The following is a 17390-nucleotide window of genomic DNA, read 5'->3' on the forward strand; positions in this document are numbered from 1 at the left end:
GCAGGAAGAGGAAGAAGAACACTGCATTTAAAATTCTTTTAAAAAATGTATTTGATTTCTCCCACCGCAGCTCAACATGTACATAGTGAAACTGGAATGCTCAGTGAAACCAGGGGCTTTGATCGTTCATTATAGATAAAGTTAATAAAGTTGTGTGACTTGAACAGCTGCCTATGGAGATTATGCTTCACTAAGCGTGAGAAAGGGGAAAAAGAAGACTCAGAGCGTCTTGAAGCACATCTCTCAGACTTGCTGTGGACTGATACATTTGTTAAAGTGGAACTGTTCCGACAGAGCGACGAGTGACGAATATCAAAAATGCAACAGAAACGCTTTGATAGTACCTAACAAGATACTTCCTCACGTCTAAACTGTGGACTTGTTGAGTATCACAACAATGCATTTAAAACATTCATTTAAACCTTTAATGACATTGACATGTTCTGATGTCATTTGCAAGCGTTCTCTTATTAAACAAACCTTGATTATAAATATGTAATATATTCACTGTCATGCAGGTGACAGGACATCGACAAGTTGAAGGCAAAATGCTTTTTTTTCTCCCCATTCATCTAAGATGCTTTAATACTCAGTATTCTGAGTACCTCAGAATTCATAAATGAATTCTGGCATCTTTCCCACTAACACAAACACACAAAAAGGAATATAGAGTCTTACCCTGGTCAGAGGAATGGTTGCAATTTCTCCTGCTTTCTCAGACCTGAGGGAAAAACAAACACATACACATAAATGTTAGTGTATATGCTAAAAGGTAGTCAACTGAGTACAGAATAGTCTCATCAAATCACCCAAGCAGAACCTGATGCCCATGTGTGCAGCCTCATGTAAGGAAAACATCTCCACCTGCACCAGCCATACAATCCTCAATCTTTCAACATTGTTATTACTTGCTCTCTGACACATGGTCTGAAGACTTTGTGTCAACTCAAATAGAAATGTAAAATGTAGTACAAATAATATTTTTTTTCGCCGTGTTCTACATTCATTTCTTTTTATGTCATTTAACACGGCTAACATGAAGGATTTCCAGGAAATAGTGTGGAACTGAATATCCATTTTATGAGAGCGATTTCTTGCCCTAAATTCATCATCCTAGGTAGAGGCAGTAAAATTACATGATTTGAATCCCTTTCCATTGTCATATTTCATCTTTTTAAGCCTACCTGACAACAGTAATTGAATTAGTGAGTAATGCATTATGGGGTTCTAATGCTAGTAATGGAAAAATTTCTCCCTGTTATCCCTGATGTCTGCATCTCTTCTTTTTTTAAAGATGGTGCAATTTAATGTATGTTTTAAGAAAAAAATCAGAGCCAGACAACTGTAACAAAAAGAAATACAAGATATCAGTGGAACTGAGATTGAGAAAACCACATGGTTAACAAAAAACAATATCAAGAAACTGCACCCAAGAGACAAAAACTGTCACCTGCAATATTTTCTGTAAATGTTAAATGGGAGCTAGAGTATTTTTTTGTGATCAAATTTTTATTTTGTTAATACTAGAGAGCAGATCAAATATATGAGGAACATTCTATATCCTTACGCAAATCATCAGCTTCTGCATACATCTGTACCAGATGTTAGCTAGAGTCATAATCAAGCAAGCTTGGCTACAACATATCTATCTTATTATCGTCACTCCCCAATCTCTGCTGAGCTGGGCTTTGTGTACTGGTAAATGGTAAATGGTAAATGGACTGTACTTGTATAGCACCTTTCTAGTTTTCTAGTTTCTTTTACACTATGAATCACGTTCACCCATTCACACACATTCATACGCTGATGGCACAGCCATCAGGAGCAATTTGGGGTTAAGTATCTTGCCCAGGGACACATCAACATGCAGACTGGGGGAGCCGGGAATCGAACCACCGATCTTCCGATTAGTGGTGGAGCGTAAAACTTTACACCATAGTTTTACTGTGGTGTAAAACTATGGTGTGACCATAGTTTTACATATATATTATAATGCTGCAATGCTGTACTTTTCATTCATAAAGTACGTTTTTTTCTCATGAATTGATTTGCTCTTCATTAAGTTAGTGATAACTTGAATTTTAATGATGCAATAATTAAACACATTAAAATTCTTATTTTTACACAATATGCCTGAATAGCATAATCCCATAATATAATCAAAAGTATGCAATATAAATGTAGTATTAATATAAATAATACATGTATCATTTACATGAATGACTTTTGGATGCAAATGTTAGCTACTGGTTGAAGATTATGAGTGAGGGAGTCAAACAAGTTTAAGTTTATTACAGGAGTAGTTCATGTCAGTTTAGAGAGATTTATAGATGACTAATAAAGACACAGAAACAAAACTTAAACCTGGTCTGACAAGGTGGAGAGCTGAAATATGCTATGAATTTGTGCTGACACTTCCAGTGAGCTCTACAGTGCCATCACGAAGCTAAAGTTTGCTTTCATACTAAATTCTTCTCTCTGTTCTTTTACATTTATAATAGTAATTGTTATTTTTAAAGGGCTGCCCTCTACATTAATTAAGCTTCATTAGGAGTAATTGAAATAGACCCTGGCTCTCTCTCTCTCTTTCTCTAGAGGCCGGCCAGCTCCCAGCCCGCAGAGAGATCTCCTGGGTAGATACAAGAATAGTACAGTATAGGGGAAAATATATTGTGCTAAATATTAAATGAGGCACAAATTATAGTAAAACATATGGCAGGCCACAGCTAAACCTATGAATCAGTGTTTCCATTTTAAACTCTAATTTTGGCCATTTGTCTACTGCTGCTGTAAAGTGCTGTAGGTTTCATTAGTTTTTTTCTTTCCGCTTTCCTTTGCAGCCCAACAAACAGAACCCACAACTTCACTGTGAAGAAGAGAAGCAAAAGTTAAGAAATGTAGAAAACATGAGCATATGATGCAAACAGTCCAGGTGCACATCGTGTGCATAACACCTGCTACACAGGCATTGTGTGTCCTGCAGGAACATAGTGGTACCATGGTCATTTTACACACACAAAAGTCAATAGGTCCATCCAACTCCACAGTAAGATATCTCAACTATTGGCCCGACATCTAGAAATTTGTTACACAGATATTTATGATCCTTTAACTGATTGAGGATGAGTCCTAAAGACCACCTGTCACCTCAAGTCACAATCAAGTCAAGTCAAAAACATTTTGCTCTGTGAAAAAGTCTGAAAACTCATCAATTTATTTCTATATCATTTGCTGTGGATTCAGTGCAGGAGGAATCCAACTTCCATTGTCATAAAGAGAAATATTTCATTTTTACACATGAAATATCAAACTGTGCCTTTGTAAAGCAACATTGTTTTTAAATTATTATTATTATTATTATTATTATTATTATTAAGTAGACCACCTGCTGTATTATCAAAGAAGAGGGATTTTTGTTATTACCTACTTGCAGTTGTACCTATTGATGATATTATTTCACTTCAGCTGTCTATTTCTGTCATGCAACATACCAGAAGTGTGGACTTGAGTCACATGACTTGGACTTAATAAAATTAAAAAAAGACTTTTATGACTTTAATACCAGTGACTCATGACTTCACTTGGACTTTAACCTTTTGAGTTGGAATACCTGATATAAACAACAATCATGTTAATCATGCAAAAAAATAGCTCTTCATTTTACTGACAACAGATATCAATCCGATAACAGCCAATCGCTACGTAAAGAGGAGGGGAAGATGCATTTGGCCGTGCAGACCAGAGGGAAACCTTGCATTACCACATTCAGATGTAAAGACTCTGGTCAACAAACAACAAAAGTTAATTTCCAAATTTTCAGTCATTAATTCTGTAAATTTACTACACTGTCACTCTTCATTGTTACTTATTAATACATTGTGAGGGGGCCATGAACGTGTGTATATTTCATTTCAATCCATCCAATAGTTGTTGGGCCATTACATTCAAAGCCACAAGTCAACCTCATTGTGGCGCTGGAATAAAAGTCAGATGATGACCAGAGTCGTCAGGATTCATCACCTAGCAACTGCAAATATCTGAGCCAAATATAGAGCCAATTCATACAGTAGATTTAAAGATATTTCTCACAATAATTGAAAACTTTGACCTGCTGGTGGTGCTAGAGGAAAAGTAAGAGGATCACCAAATTCATTCAAATTTATCCTCTGGGGACCATGAACGTCTGTACAAAATTTTATGGGAAACCATCCAGTAGTTTTGAGATATTTAAGTCTGGACTGAAGAGTCTGAATAAACAACTAACAGACCGACATTGCAGTCCACAGAGTCATGGCTAAAGTGGACTTAGCTGTCCAGGCTCTCTTGGCTTGAAACTTGACCTGGAAGTTCACAGCTAAGACTTGAGACTTACTTGCGACTTACTAAACAACTTTGACCCTCCTCTGTGACATATTGGAGGTTCACTTTGACAGTCACTTCATGACTTGCATGATGTGAAAAGTTTGAATTTTATTTCCCTGACAGAGAAGTCTACTGCAAACCCCACACGTCAGTGGCAACACAGTCAGATTTGAAGAAATGTCTGTTGAGCTCAGGAATGACAGAACAATTGAGCCTCTTTCCTTTTAGTTTTGAATACTCTGCTCTATCCTGTATTCATGGGGCTGCTTTAACCATTCAACTTCAAAGTAATCAAAATCCAACACTTATATATTGTATTATATATCGTATATTTAAGCACATATTAACCAATACCTGTGCTATGCAAAAACTACAACTTAAATGGTTCAATGCAACACAGTTTTATTATACTAGCTCATGAACATCAATAACATCCTTTCACATTTACATTCAGAAGATGGATTTTTTGAGGATGCTGTTTCTGGACATGGTGCATCCTTCGGTGTAGCAGTCAAACCACTCAGACAAATTGCTCCAGCGGCTCTCCTTGCAGGCAGCCCGCTTTGCGCAGCGCCTCTCAGCTTTGAGCCTGTGAGCCTCCTTCTTCCTCTCACTCTGGTCCTGGTACTTCTCAAACCAGAACTCAAATCTCAGTCTCTCCTGTAGCCTCAGCAGGGACTTGTGGGATTTTGCTGCTTTTGTTGCTGGGAAAGAAAAAGATGATGAGCAGAGAAAAAGTTGCTAAATTAAATAAGTAGTAAAATGCAATGTGAAACAAGTGGATACAAATGAGATACATACTTTCAGTCTTGGGGCTTGCTTTTTCAGCAGAAGGTGGGTGGGTGGAGCCGTGTGGGTGGATCTCTTTTTCAACAGTCTCACAGTCTGTTTTCTGCTCTCTCAGAGTTTTTCTTTTACTACGCTCCTTGCCCTGCAGCTTAGAAGTCAGGCACTTCAAGCTGGCTTTGTCTTCCACTTTTTGCAGATGGCAAAGCTCAGCCTCCTTGTGCCTCCTCTGCTGTTCCTTTTCCAGATCACTCAGACTGAATTTAAGACTTGTGACCGGCTCCTCCCCCACCATCATTACCCATTTCCACTGGAGCTTATCTATCTTCAGTTGGTCTTGTTTTTGTCTCTCCAGGGCCATTTGCTCATCTGCCCTCCTCTCCTCCTCTCTGTGTTTAGCCTCCTGCATCCTCTTCTCCTCCTCCTCTCTGTGTTTAGCCTCCTGTCCCCTCCTCTCCTCCTCCTCCTCTCTGTGTTTAGCCTCCTGCATCCTCCTCTCCTCCTCCTCTCTGTGTTTAGCCTCCTGCATCTTCCTCTCCTCCTCCTCCTCTCTGTGTTTAGCCTCCTGCATCCTCCTCTCCTCCTCCTCCTCTCTGTGTTTAGCCTCCTGCCTCCTCTTCTCCTCCTCCTCTCTGTGTTTAGCCTCCTGCATCCTCCTCTCCTCCTCCTCTCTGTGTTTAGCCTCCTGCATCCTCCTCTCCTCCTCCTCTCTGTGTTTAGCCTCCTGCCTCCTCCTCTCCTCCTTCTCTCTGTGTTTAGCTTCCTGCATCCTCCTCTCCTCCTCATGTTTTTCTTTCTGCCTTCTCCATCTCTCAGTTTCTCTGTCTCTTTCCTCTCTTTCATTCTTGCACTTTTGTAGCACTTCCAGAGATGCTCTCTTTCTGCGCTCCATCTCCATTTCCCTCAACTCTCTAAACATCTCTCTCCTGAGCTCCTTCCTTCTCTCCTCTGGGGTCAGTTCCCTGATGCCCTTGACAATTTCAGTCTTGAGTTGAATTTGGTACCTTGACATCATCTTTTCTTTTCTCTTTGTGTACTCTATATGCTCTTGGTGTGATGCAACCATGCATCACTTAACCAAAAAGGCAGGTGCAGGCCACCATGCTGCTGTGATACAGCAGCTAATCAAAAAACAAATATGTGGTTGCCAGGCAACCAGTGGATACAACCACTATATGCAAAGAAAAAGTTACAGCACATAACTGAAGTAATAAAGGTATTAGATAGGTATAAAAGTACTAGATTTCGATACAAGGCCTATCTAGAACATGTAGCTCCCTCAAAACTGCAACTTGACATTTTTGTTAGCGTGTATGGATTAAACAACCTGATACAATGTGTTCATTAGTTAGATTTGGAAGTGTTCATGTAATTTGAGTAAATGAATATTGTTTTTTGAGATAAGACAGTTAATCCATCATGCAGAGAAAATTAATTTGTTATTCTGAGATAAGAAGAAAACTAAATCAATCTTGAGATAACAGGACTGAAATAATAATAGTAACTATAGCGGCTTTCACCTTCTTTAAACCCTAGTTTGATATGATATGTTGAACTGAACATAACACATAAAAATGCAAATGTTGTAAAGTATAAATCAATCCATGATGGCATCTCATATTATTTTACTGGACTTGAAATTGTCACACAATGTTGACAATACTTACATGTTTCTAGGAAAGAGTCTACACACACTGGAAGAAGCAACCGACCTTCAAAAGAATTACATCTGCTACTGTATATTTACTAAACTTCCTGGGGCACTGCACTAACACTTTATACTCTATACTAACATTTTATCATGTTTGTGTATTGGTGTGTAGGGGATAGGCTTGTGCCGATTGGATCGTATATCAATATTGAAGGGATTTGAACTAATTCACTATTAGAACTAAAATGTGTTATACAAGTAGCGTAGGTCCTTTAAGGAATAGCTCAGTGTGTAGGTTGTGTGTGTGAGTGTGTGGTCAAGAGAGAGCATGTGTGTGACAATGAGGCCGGCGACCAGAGAGTATAAGGTTAGCAGTATAACTGTGAACGTAGCAGTGCAGTGTGTGTGCTGTTTAGGCTATTTGTCAGGGAATAAATGCTACAACTCCTTAAGACCCAAGCAAAGTTCCCATGTCTTGCTTGCCACCTGCTGATTAAAATGAAGGGGGTTTGCCCCAAAGTCAGTAACACAACGTCTCCCCTGTGCTTCCCGAATACGGTCTGGACACTGATCAGGCTCACTTAAGCTGGACTGACCTTTAAGGTGGACCAGCTATTCTCATTTTACTGACAATCTCAGCTGCTTCTATAGAGAGAATGGAGAAATGTTGCGCTGGTGGAACAGAGAGTATTAAATTAGCCAGATAGCTGTAGCTATAGCAGCAGTGCACAATGGCAGTCCAATGTATGTACAGTCTAGGCTATTTGTTGGTGAATAAGTGCTACCAAACCAAAATAATCCCAGATAGGGGATTTTTGTGTTCTTTTTCACAACAAACTCTTTCATGATTGCATTAGCTGAAAATGGCGATGTCCTCTATAGGGACCCGCCCCCCCCCCCCCGCACTGGCTGCACATCCACTGGCACAAATATATCAGCGATTGCCGGTTATTGGGCTGACGGTGGCCGGTAAGAAAATTTTGACATATCGCAAGACAGTGACAGTTACTGTACTGCATAATGTAAAGTACATGTGCTTCACTTTCTAATATCTTGTCCCTCCTTCCTTTCCATTTCACTTTCTTCCTCTCTTCCATTGCTGTACTACGGCAGCTGCTTAGCTGGTAGTTTTTATACTCTTGGTTGTGACATGCTGTCAGATGAAGGGGACCAGCAAGACGAAACTAATTAAAAAGACACGCACAAGCAAAGAAACAGCACTGTGTGCCTCATTTTTGGTGTTTCAAATTGCCAAAGCTAATAGGCTTCATACAGTCAGGGGTGAGCTACGTTGCTGGACTTGAGCAAATGTTGTGGAAGGAAGAAAGCTTCAGAAATGATGGAAAAAATTCTACTTTCTCACAACAGATAGGGACAGATTTAAAATATCTAAAAAAATGTGAGGAAAGTTCCAAAATAGCATCATTATCATATTTCAACAGTGTATGTGTGTGAAAACATTCAGTTACTGCCTTCTGTGAGATTAATCGATTGTGATTAAATTGTAAGCACTTCACATAATGCAGTTTATAATGCAGGCTACTAAAACTGTGTTGTAATTTTGTGAAACTAATAGTGATTTCAGATAAGAGTAGACAAAAGCAGGATTCCTGGCTGAAATGCCAAAAATCCCTGGCAGATTTTATTAGCCATAGCTATCTAACTAACATTAACTCTGTGGGTTGGATAAATACTCCATCTCCACCTGACTATGAAAATCAGAAACCTGTAAAAGGCATTTGCATTTCATGGCTATGTACATGAAATCAGAGCCTTGTAAATATGTAAAAAAGATCTGAAGCTAAAGCTTAAAGCAAATAGTCAGCATCCTCACCAGTTGATGATTCATGTGGACATGACAATAAAGGAGCAGCATTGTTCTTGTATTGCAGTGTAAAGTCAGTTAGCCTTAGTATTTTGGTGCAATATTATAAAAATAGTAATATAAGACATTTTTAAAATGTCTTTTAATTTTTAGGTTTATGCTTTATTGTTAGTATTTTCAAACAATACTTTTACTTGAGAAGAGATTTTGAGGATGAAGACAAATGGTTGAGTTTGTCCAAGTTAAAATGGATGAACCCCTAAAATCCAGTAAGTAGTTTGAAAGATCCCAGTTAGCTTCTTTGAAGGATGTGCTGCTCTTAATTTTGCACTCTGGCTCGTGCAAACTGTCGACTCTTGATTGTTTGACCTGATAACCAGCGTTACTACTGTAGATAACAAGCTAGTTAGCTAGACATGCTCATGTTAGAGGCTTATGTTAGGGTAGACACACACACACAGTTAAATGATGACTGAATGATGATTCATATGAGCACCTGACTACTGTTTTAGGACAGACTTGAAAAATTGTGAACCTGTCCTTTAATTTCAGCTTTTGACAGAAATATGCATGGAAACAGGCTGGGAACTCATGCACCTGTTGCTGTACTCTGCTGACAGCTGGCTGCCTCAGGGCAAGCTGCTGCTGTTTGACCTCTGAGAAGAGCTTTTAGCGGCACATCTCTCAGACTGTGCAGAGTACTGGAACATTTGACTCCTGTACTGATCTGAATTAAAGCATGCAAGGCTCGTCCTCATCCATCCCGGTGAACAAGGATAACTTTACAGCTCTCGCAGGACTGGAAAGAGGAGAGTGGGGCATGTTTTCATGGTCTAATGTTGGAGGTGAAGCTACGAGAGATGCCATGTGCACTCTGCTGTCAAAGCCAGTTGTCACACCTAGTTTAAATTCAGATTTGAATGTAGTTTTCTCTAGAGCTCTACAGTTTATAACAACACAGACTGATGGACTAGTCTAGTAAGTACTGTGGTGATTATTATTAGAATTGACACATTTGGCTCCCGGTATTCCTTTCCTGTCCATGAAGTATTTCTTGCAGGAGCATCTTGAGTGTCTTAATCTCTTCATGACAATATCACTCTTTTCTGTCTTTCTTTGGTTTGTATTTTTAACATATAAAAGTGAGCAGCTGAGCGTTCACTGCAAATTTCTCCTCTGTGTAAGTTACTAAAGTATTTCCTCTCTTCTGCCTCAGCGTTGATCCACTTACCACACTAGATTCAGTGATGTCTTGCCATGACTGAAACAATGCATGACTCTGAGGTGAGAGAACGCCATCCCAGGAAACATGATGCCAATTATGTTCCTATTATTATATTATAATAATAGAAATAAAAAAGATGATTCTTACGGAAAAAAATAAAGACTAGCGACAAGAAATGTTTACTAGCTGTGATTATTGCCAAAGGAGGTGTCACTAAGTATTTGCCAATGCCAAATTCACACATTTTTTTAATTAAACAAATATTTGGTGAAATTGTGTTGACATGTCATTTAGAATGCAACAAAACGCGCAAATTTTATCCAGGAGTGGCTGTATATTTTCATGATTATTATGTGTGACAGCTGAAAGTAGGACTACTAACATGTAGTCAGGTGTAGGACTAAAAGTCTGGACCACATATCTGATGATTTCAGCCTCTCTATCCTAATTAGGATGTTGACTGAACATTGTACCAGCCATTACATTTTTTAAAATATTTTTATGTTTTAACGATCAAGGATGAGGTTGAAAGCTATTGTCTATTATGGAAAATTCTTAAAGGTAGATTTACATCTACATCTTAAATAATTACATTTTGGGACATACTGTATATCCTTGTCTAATAGTCCTCAAACTGCCCAGGTGTTGACTTGGTCTCAGACCTCTCTGGTATGGATGACAACTTCACTTATTCTGATATGTATTCTGCTCATAAACCTGACCTGGGGCCTCAATTATTACTGTATGTGTACCCTAATTTCTACGCATAGAATCTGATTTATCACTTTCTGCTTGTGCTTGAGATTTACCAAAAACCTTTTGATGCATGAGTGTAATCCTGGGTAACCCACTCCCTAAATTACAGGTACAAAAAGCAACTCTGCCAACCATGAAAGCATAATTTAAAGATTGTCATCTATCGTCCCAGAGGACATTAATAATGAAATAATATTTCAATACCATTTGTTTTAATTTTTTAACTAGAGCTGAGCTCAGACTACAGGAGTTTTAAAATCCAAAACAATTTTGAAATCAGGTTGCATTACGCACATAAGGAGAAACTTCACAGATATTCTCTCTAATCTCAAATAAGCACACACTACAAGATTTGAAAATAATGGCACATCACACACTACAGGATATTGTTAAGATTATTGTGCCAGAGGGAGCAATGGACACCTCACATGATCTCATAGGGAAGCAGATGTAAAGTAGTAAAGTTCTTTTCTTTGTCTGTACGGTTATGATATGTCTTGGAAGACACATGTGGAGAGGAAGACACCCTACATTGAAGTTAGTAGGACTTTCAAAGGGATGTGGCTGACCATATATGGCATTCTGTTGGGTGTGCATGCACAAGCAGATGGATGTAGATCAGGTAAGAAATAACATTATTCATACTGAAAAACACATGTTTGATAAATACCTATTTTCTTGTTTGTATGAACTGTTTCTACTCAAACATTTACAGCTTGTTTCACTCATACTTCGATAAATGAGCCCCCTGGACCAAACTCTTACAGCCTAACACAGCAGATGTACTCCAGATATTTTTATACCTTTGCAACTCCCAAACTTTTCCAGACCTTAAATTGCTCTCCAATCACCTTTACCTGAGAAGTAACATTCCCCAGAAATCCCAAGTGTTTTTCAAACTGCAACTTGTCTAAAAGCAAACTGTTGTTTCTGATCCCAGTAACAGAACACACAAAGCCATCTGAGATGCTGGAGTATCCCCCATCCTCACTTTTATATTTGTTATTACCCCCTTCATCCTGACATGGCTTTAAAAGCACATAGCTGCTTGAAAGGACTCAACACATGAGGAAAACAAGGTAAGAGGATTGGGGTTTAACAACCATGCGCTGCTAAAAGATGCTTTTTTTTTTTTTTTTTTAAAGAAAATCATAAAAATATACATTTTCCACTAGGGGGCAATGTTGGTCTATGAAGCCACAGCTCTGCCAAGCAGGGAGAAGAGAGTACCTGTTCCTGAGGTTGTTTTAGCCATGTGGGTCACAGCAGCTCTGCTTTTTAAAGAGATGAACAATGAACAGTGATGGGTAGGGGGGAGTAAAAGAATAACACAGAAATAAAAATTCATGCCAAGCAATCAGAATGAAAAATGGTTGTTCTGCAAATCAGTGAAATGAAGGAGGTTTTAATGGAAAGGGAAGGCCTGAGCCAGGGAGCTATTCCAATTCAAAGATGCTTTGAAATAATTACATATTCAGTACAAGAGCTGTTAATTGTGCACATTCACACAAATCTCTGCTGATGTATCATCACTGTCACCTTTGAGTGTCAACGGAATAGCACACTGTATAATTCTGATGACAAAAAGCTAACAGAAATGGAAATCTGGTGCTGTTTTTAGGAGCTCAGAATGGAAGTGGACAACGTAATTTCAAAATGAGCTCCATGCCTGCCAAATTATTTAAGGAGTGACCGAAAATTGATGGATGTTATTTGACAATGACTCATAATACAGGTCACAGGGGACAATTTGGATAGTTGCTTTGATAAACTCTTGTTCTGTATTTTTAAGGTGTGGCCTTTAGACACATCAGAAAAATGCAAAAACAATTATACTGTCACAATTATATAGTGACTGAAGACTGGTTGATTAACAAAAGAGTGTAAATCAGTTCTTAGAATGTTCTTAGGATTTTCTATTGAATTGCCTTGAAATTGTGGTCTGCGTGATCCAGTATTAATGGTTTGGCTTGGCCCAAGATCGTGCAAGGGTTCGCTCTCGTCAAGCATGAGGTGGTTTATGTGACCTCTGGAGTATTTACTCTTTCGTTTTAGTTCATTTGTTCAGGTGATAGTAATGCCATTTGAACTTCAGCACCAAATAACTACATTAAGATATTTATAGTAAAACAGTCATTGGCCCTCAGTTAAAAGAATGATGGCATGGTTCATTAAAACATAATCCATACTCACTACAGGTGACAATCCTAAAAGACAAGCTATTGTGCATACTAGCTAACTACTAACAGCTGATCACTGGAGAAGGACAATTATGACATGGATTACAGTAAGGTCCATCATGCTCAGCTACAGTTAAAGGTTCTGAAATGTGATTTTTTTGGACTTTAAAGACCAGTTCACATAGAGAGCATTTTTAGAAGTCTCTTTGACAGACAGCTGGTTCTGAGGTCAGTGATGGCTGCATGGTGAGTACAGGGCACTCACGTAGGGCTGCAACTAAGGATTATTTTCATTATTGATTAATCCAAGGTGACATCTTCAAATGTCTTTTTTGTCCACAACCCAAAGATATTCACTTTACTATCAAGACTAACCAGAAAATATTCACACAGTTTAGATTCCCAGTAAGACTGAAGCCAGGTTACTACGAATCAAACAAGCCACTTATGTGATAAATCCTGGTTCATCTGTTGTGACAAATGAAAAACAAAAAATGCCCACTGAATGCAGACTAAAGAATGCAGCTGTAGGTGACTTTACTGTCAGAGAATATGTCCAGGCAATAACTTAGAGGATTCAAAAGTAGGCCTGTAGCCAGAGGACTGTTGGTTCTAATGAAAGGCACAAAACAGGAGAGGAAAGCATCCAGAGTAAAGACTCACTCCTCTAGTGAGATGTTGGAGTACAGCAGAGGGGAGACTGACGAATGAGGATCAGACAGGCTGCTGGGTTGCTGGGTTGTCATCTCTTCTACCGTCCGCCTCTCCGGTAACGACGTCTGAGGGACAATTTCCAGCACTGCCCAGCACCTGAAGCACACAAAGAGAGAGCATTCATGACAGATTTAAATGATCTAAATTACCACATGAATAAACAAGATGTCACTTAGTAACTCACCATCAGTACCTCCACACATGTTATGCAGCTGTTCATATGCCTGTTCCAGGTGATTTTCACTACAAGTCAGTATCCTCTCTATCACTGACTGTATCCACATCAGGTTTGCATAACAATAACTGACATGGGACAAAATATGCCGATCAAATATTCTACAATTTAATATGCTACAGCCGGTTATTAAAACAATTACTGTAAAGTATATACTGTACTATATATTCACAGCCACTGGTGATGCCTTATCACAGAACCACATTTTGGAATATTTTTGTTATAGCGGTGTCTGACCTAATAAGATCTTGGGGATAAATTTGAGAGTTTCACTATAAAGCTAAGCCTTCTAGGAGCTCCTAAATGGTTACTTTTTTAACTTGGTTAAGAAATGGAGACTTATCTATGTAGACTGAAAATAAAGAGCTGCCAATAAGGCAGTAGTAATAGCATTAATAGCTATTCTGTGTTCACATGAAGATACAGTATCATGACCCATTAGATGACACAAAAAGCAATTTCACATTTTTCCAAGATATGTAGTCACACGGTTCATCTGATTTTATCTATATCTTTTGGGTATTGAATAAGTTTCATGATGTGCAAGGAACAAAAACAAAAGATAGATCTCTAGAAATTTTTTTGAAATTAATTGGTACTAGGGTATCAAGAGCAAGCTTCAGGTTCTCAGTAGAAAGACATCCAGTGCTTACTGGCTAATGTCACAATGATATAGCATGCCCTCTAATCTACAGTAAAACACTCATAATCTGCTTAGCCACCACTGCCACTTCTCCCAATGCTGCACTATTAAATATTTTTTATGTTAACAATGGATCAAATCACTACATATAATGTCAAAAGTGTCACCCATGAATGATGAACCCATAGAGAATTATCACCAGCTTCTGCAGTTCCCCTCAACTCTACAAAGCTTTACAGCATCTTTGAGCTAATTGTTTTAGTTTTACAGTCCACAAGTTTACTGTTTTTGTTCAGTCTCACCACTCTCATCAAGCTTGTTTCCGGGCTGCGACAGGCAGCTGTTTTTAGAAAAAAAAAAATCTCTGACAAACCCACTATACACTCCCTGCCCAGCACCAGACAGCAGACAAAGTCAGAAACTAACTGTGAACATAGAGGAGCATTTAGCTGCTCAAGAGCCAAACATTTTTCTCAGAAATACTGTAGAGACCAAAACAGAGCTACAAGAAGAGTGAAAAGTGGACCTGCATTCACCAGGTGGCCAGAAACGAGACTCCAAATGAAGGATAATGAGTGCTTGTTGGATGTGCTAACAGGCAATAGTCTAATATAGCCAATATCTACAGCAGCTTTAACATCTACATGTAGCTGGCACTGAAGTGTTGTTTGGTAATGTGCACTAATTGAAAATGGTTTTTAAGTCATAGTGACAATAATATTAAAATGCTGTTTGTTTGCAGTGTTAGAACAAAGTCATACACATTTTGGATTGTTTAATTTAAGCTGATTACCTATTCACCTATTCATTCTTGTTTAGACCACAGTACTGCCAAACTAAATGCTATATGGACTCCTTTTATGGATGAAAGTACCAAGTGTAGGGAAGGTGGAGGGGGGCTGTTCTTTGAAAAAAAATCCCCAATGAGACTATCCATCCATTAGCTGAATTAATCTAACTTTTGGTGTGTGGGAGGAAGCTAGAGCACCCAGAGGAAACCCATGCAGGCATGGGGAAAACATACAAACTCCACACAGAAAGGCTTTTAACCCAGAATCCTCTTGCTCTGAGGCGACAGTGCTACCCACTGCCACCATGCCAATTAGACTAATCTTTGTAAACTTTTGGTGAGGACTGTTTACTGTTAGACTATGATATTCAGTCCTTCAAAAACATACATAATTCTGTGAGGAATTTCACTGCCTTTCAGTTACACCAGGGCACTTTTTTAATTCTGAGATTGTTAAAGAGACCGAACAACTTGCTTAACGCTACAGTTATCTTCACTGAAAGGGTTGTGCTCACTGCAGGTAATGTAGAATCTTTGATAATGTGCCGTTCATTTTTAATAAACTGCATGACATTGGATGCATGGCACTCTTACTTCCAAGCCTGGCTGCCCTTTCAGAGGATGAAACCCCCCCAAGCGTGACATGGAAACAGAGACTTACTTCTTGTAAAACCTCACATGGGCCACCATGAATTAATTACACATTCATTAGCAAGACCAAGCTGAGATGAATCATCCCCTTAGTTCTGGCAGAGCAATGAATCACAAAATGAGTCGATCTTTAGAAACAGACATGGTCTCACTCTTGGTGGTGATTTCACTCCAAACATAACACTGCTGCATGTGGTTATACTGTTACACCCAACATCTGGGCACTACTGTCCATTGTGATGATGATTTACTCCCTCCAACACCACAGCCTCCTCCTGTTCTAGTTTGCCTTTGCCATACTTGACATTGGCATCTATTTCCTTGTACACCATGTGTACAATATCTCTCAGTGCTGTGTGTCTGCTGGATTCAGTGCTGTATGGCCCCAGAGGTTTGTTGTGCTCCCTGCTGAATCTGTCACTGCAGCAAGGATTCTTTAGGGAGCAACCTCAAGAGCAAAGCCTATTCTGCTAAATAAAATGGCTGTATAAGTTTAGTGGTTTGCTCAAATAGTGGATACAATAAATGCTTTAGGTTTTAGGTCTTTTTTCTCTCATGTGAATTTGCTTTAACCCTTTGTCTTTTTAAGTTTTAATGTAAAACACAGTTGTGAGGCTTAAAATAAATAATTTAAAAAACAGTGAATTATTATATGTACCATTTGCTGCAGTAAATACCTCTGTGCCTTAGTCAGACCCTTATTTATGTGTTTGTGCCATTATGTAGTTGGGTATGACCTAAAGTTATTATCATAAAACATAACAGCAGTATGAACACAAATCCATTTTACACAACCCAGAGTTTACTTTGTGAAAACATCACGTTTTCATGCTGGAATAATTCCCTGAAGAATACATTACATTTGCATCAAATCATGTGTAAAAAAAGCTAGCTTATTATCAAGCAAGCATCAAATACAAGTGATCTCCGTAACATATTTTCCCTGAGAGTTTGGTTTATACAAAAGATGCCTGTCTTTGTAGATGGAGTGAATGTAAAATGAACTAGCAATTGTCCTCAATACAGATTTTAAAGGATTGCTGCCTTCTCTACAAATGTGTCTGCATAATTTATTTAAAACATTTGAAATAGATGTTGTCTTTGGTAATTTCATTGTTACATTTAGTTGATTCTTTCACATTGCTACAGGGGTCCTCTCCTGTTAAATTTATAACCTCATAATCTACAGTATGTTATATAACTGTCTGTTATGTCGATTGCAACTTTAAGTCATTATGTTTTATGTCAGTCTGCAAAGGTTGAAGGTCATTGCTACAAATAAAAAAAAGTGTGTTAACTGAACATATCTGCTAACAATCCATTTTATAGGAAAATTAATGAGACAAGCAAAGGTAATACTATAATTAATCTGTCAAATTAATCTTATTTTCCAATGGGCCCAAGAAACCCATTCAGAACTCCTAGATACTTTTGAATTAAGTGTTAGCAGTTTTGTTTTTGGACAGCTATAAATTCAATCCAACAATTTTGTGTTTCAATTGGCTGGCAATTTCAAATTGTGCTGTTCTTCTAAAGTAACATGATGGATTCATCCCACTATTATCAAACAAA

At 38.4% G+C, this 17390-nt stretch overlaps 1 protein-coding gene across 2 annotated transcripts in view; it reads right to left on the reverse strand.

Moving 5' to 3' along the window:
* si:ch211-51h4.2 overlaps positions 1-17390 on the reverse strand; it is an 86630-nt gene that overhangs the window by 9616 nt on the left and 59624 nt on the right. For both annotated transcript variants that reach the window (XM_044360580.1, XM_044360579.1), the window contains 2 exons: positions 13449-13595; positions 679-721 (listed from right to left, as the gene is read on the reverse strand). In XM_044360580.1, coding sequence (XP_044216515.1) covers positions 679-721; positions 13449-13595 — 190 coding nt within the window. The remainder of the gene's footprint in view (positions 1-678; positions 722-13448; positions 13596-17390) is intronic.

The sequence above is a fragment of the Thunnus albacares genome, chromosome 9 (genome assembly GCF_914725855.1).
Source record: "Thunnus albacares chromosome 9, fThuAlb1.1, whole genome shotgun sequence".
Lineage (NCBI taxonomy): Eukaryota > Metazoa > Chordata > Actinopteri > Scombriformes > Scombridae > Thunnus > Thunnus albacares.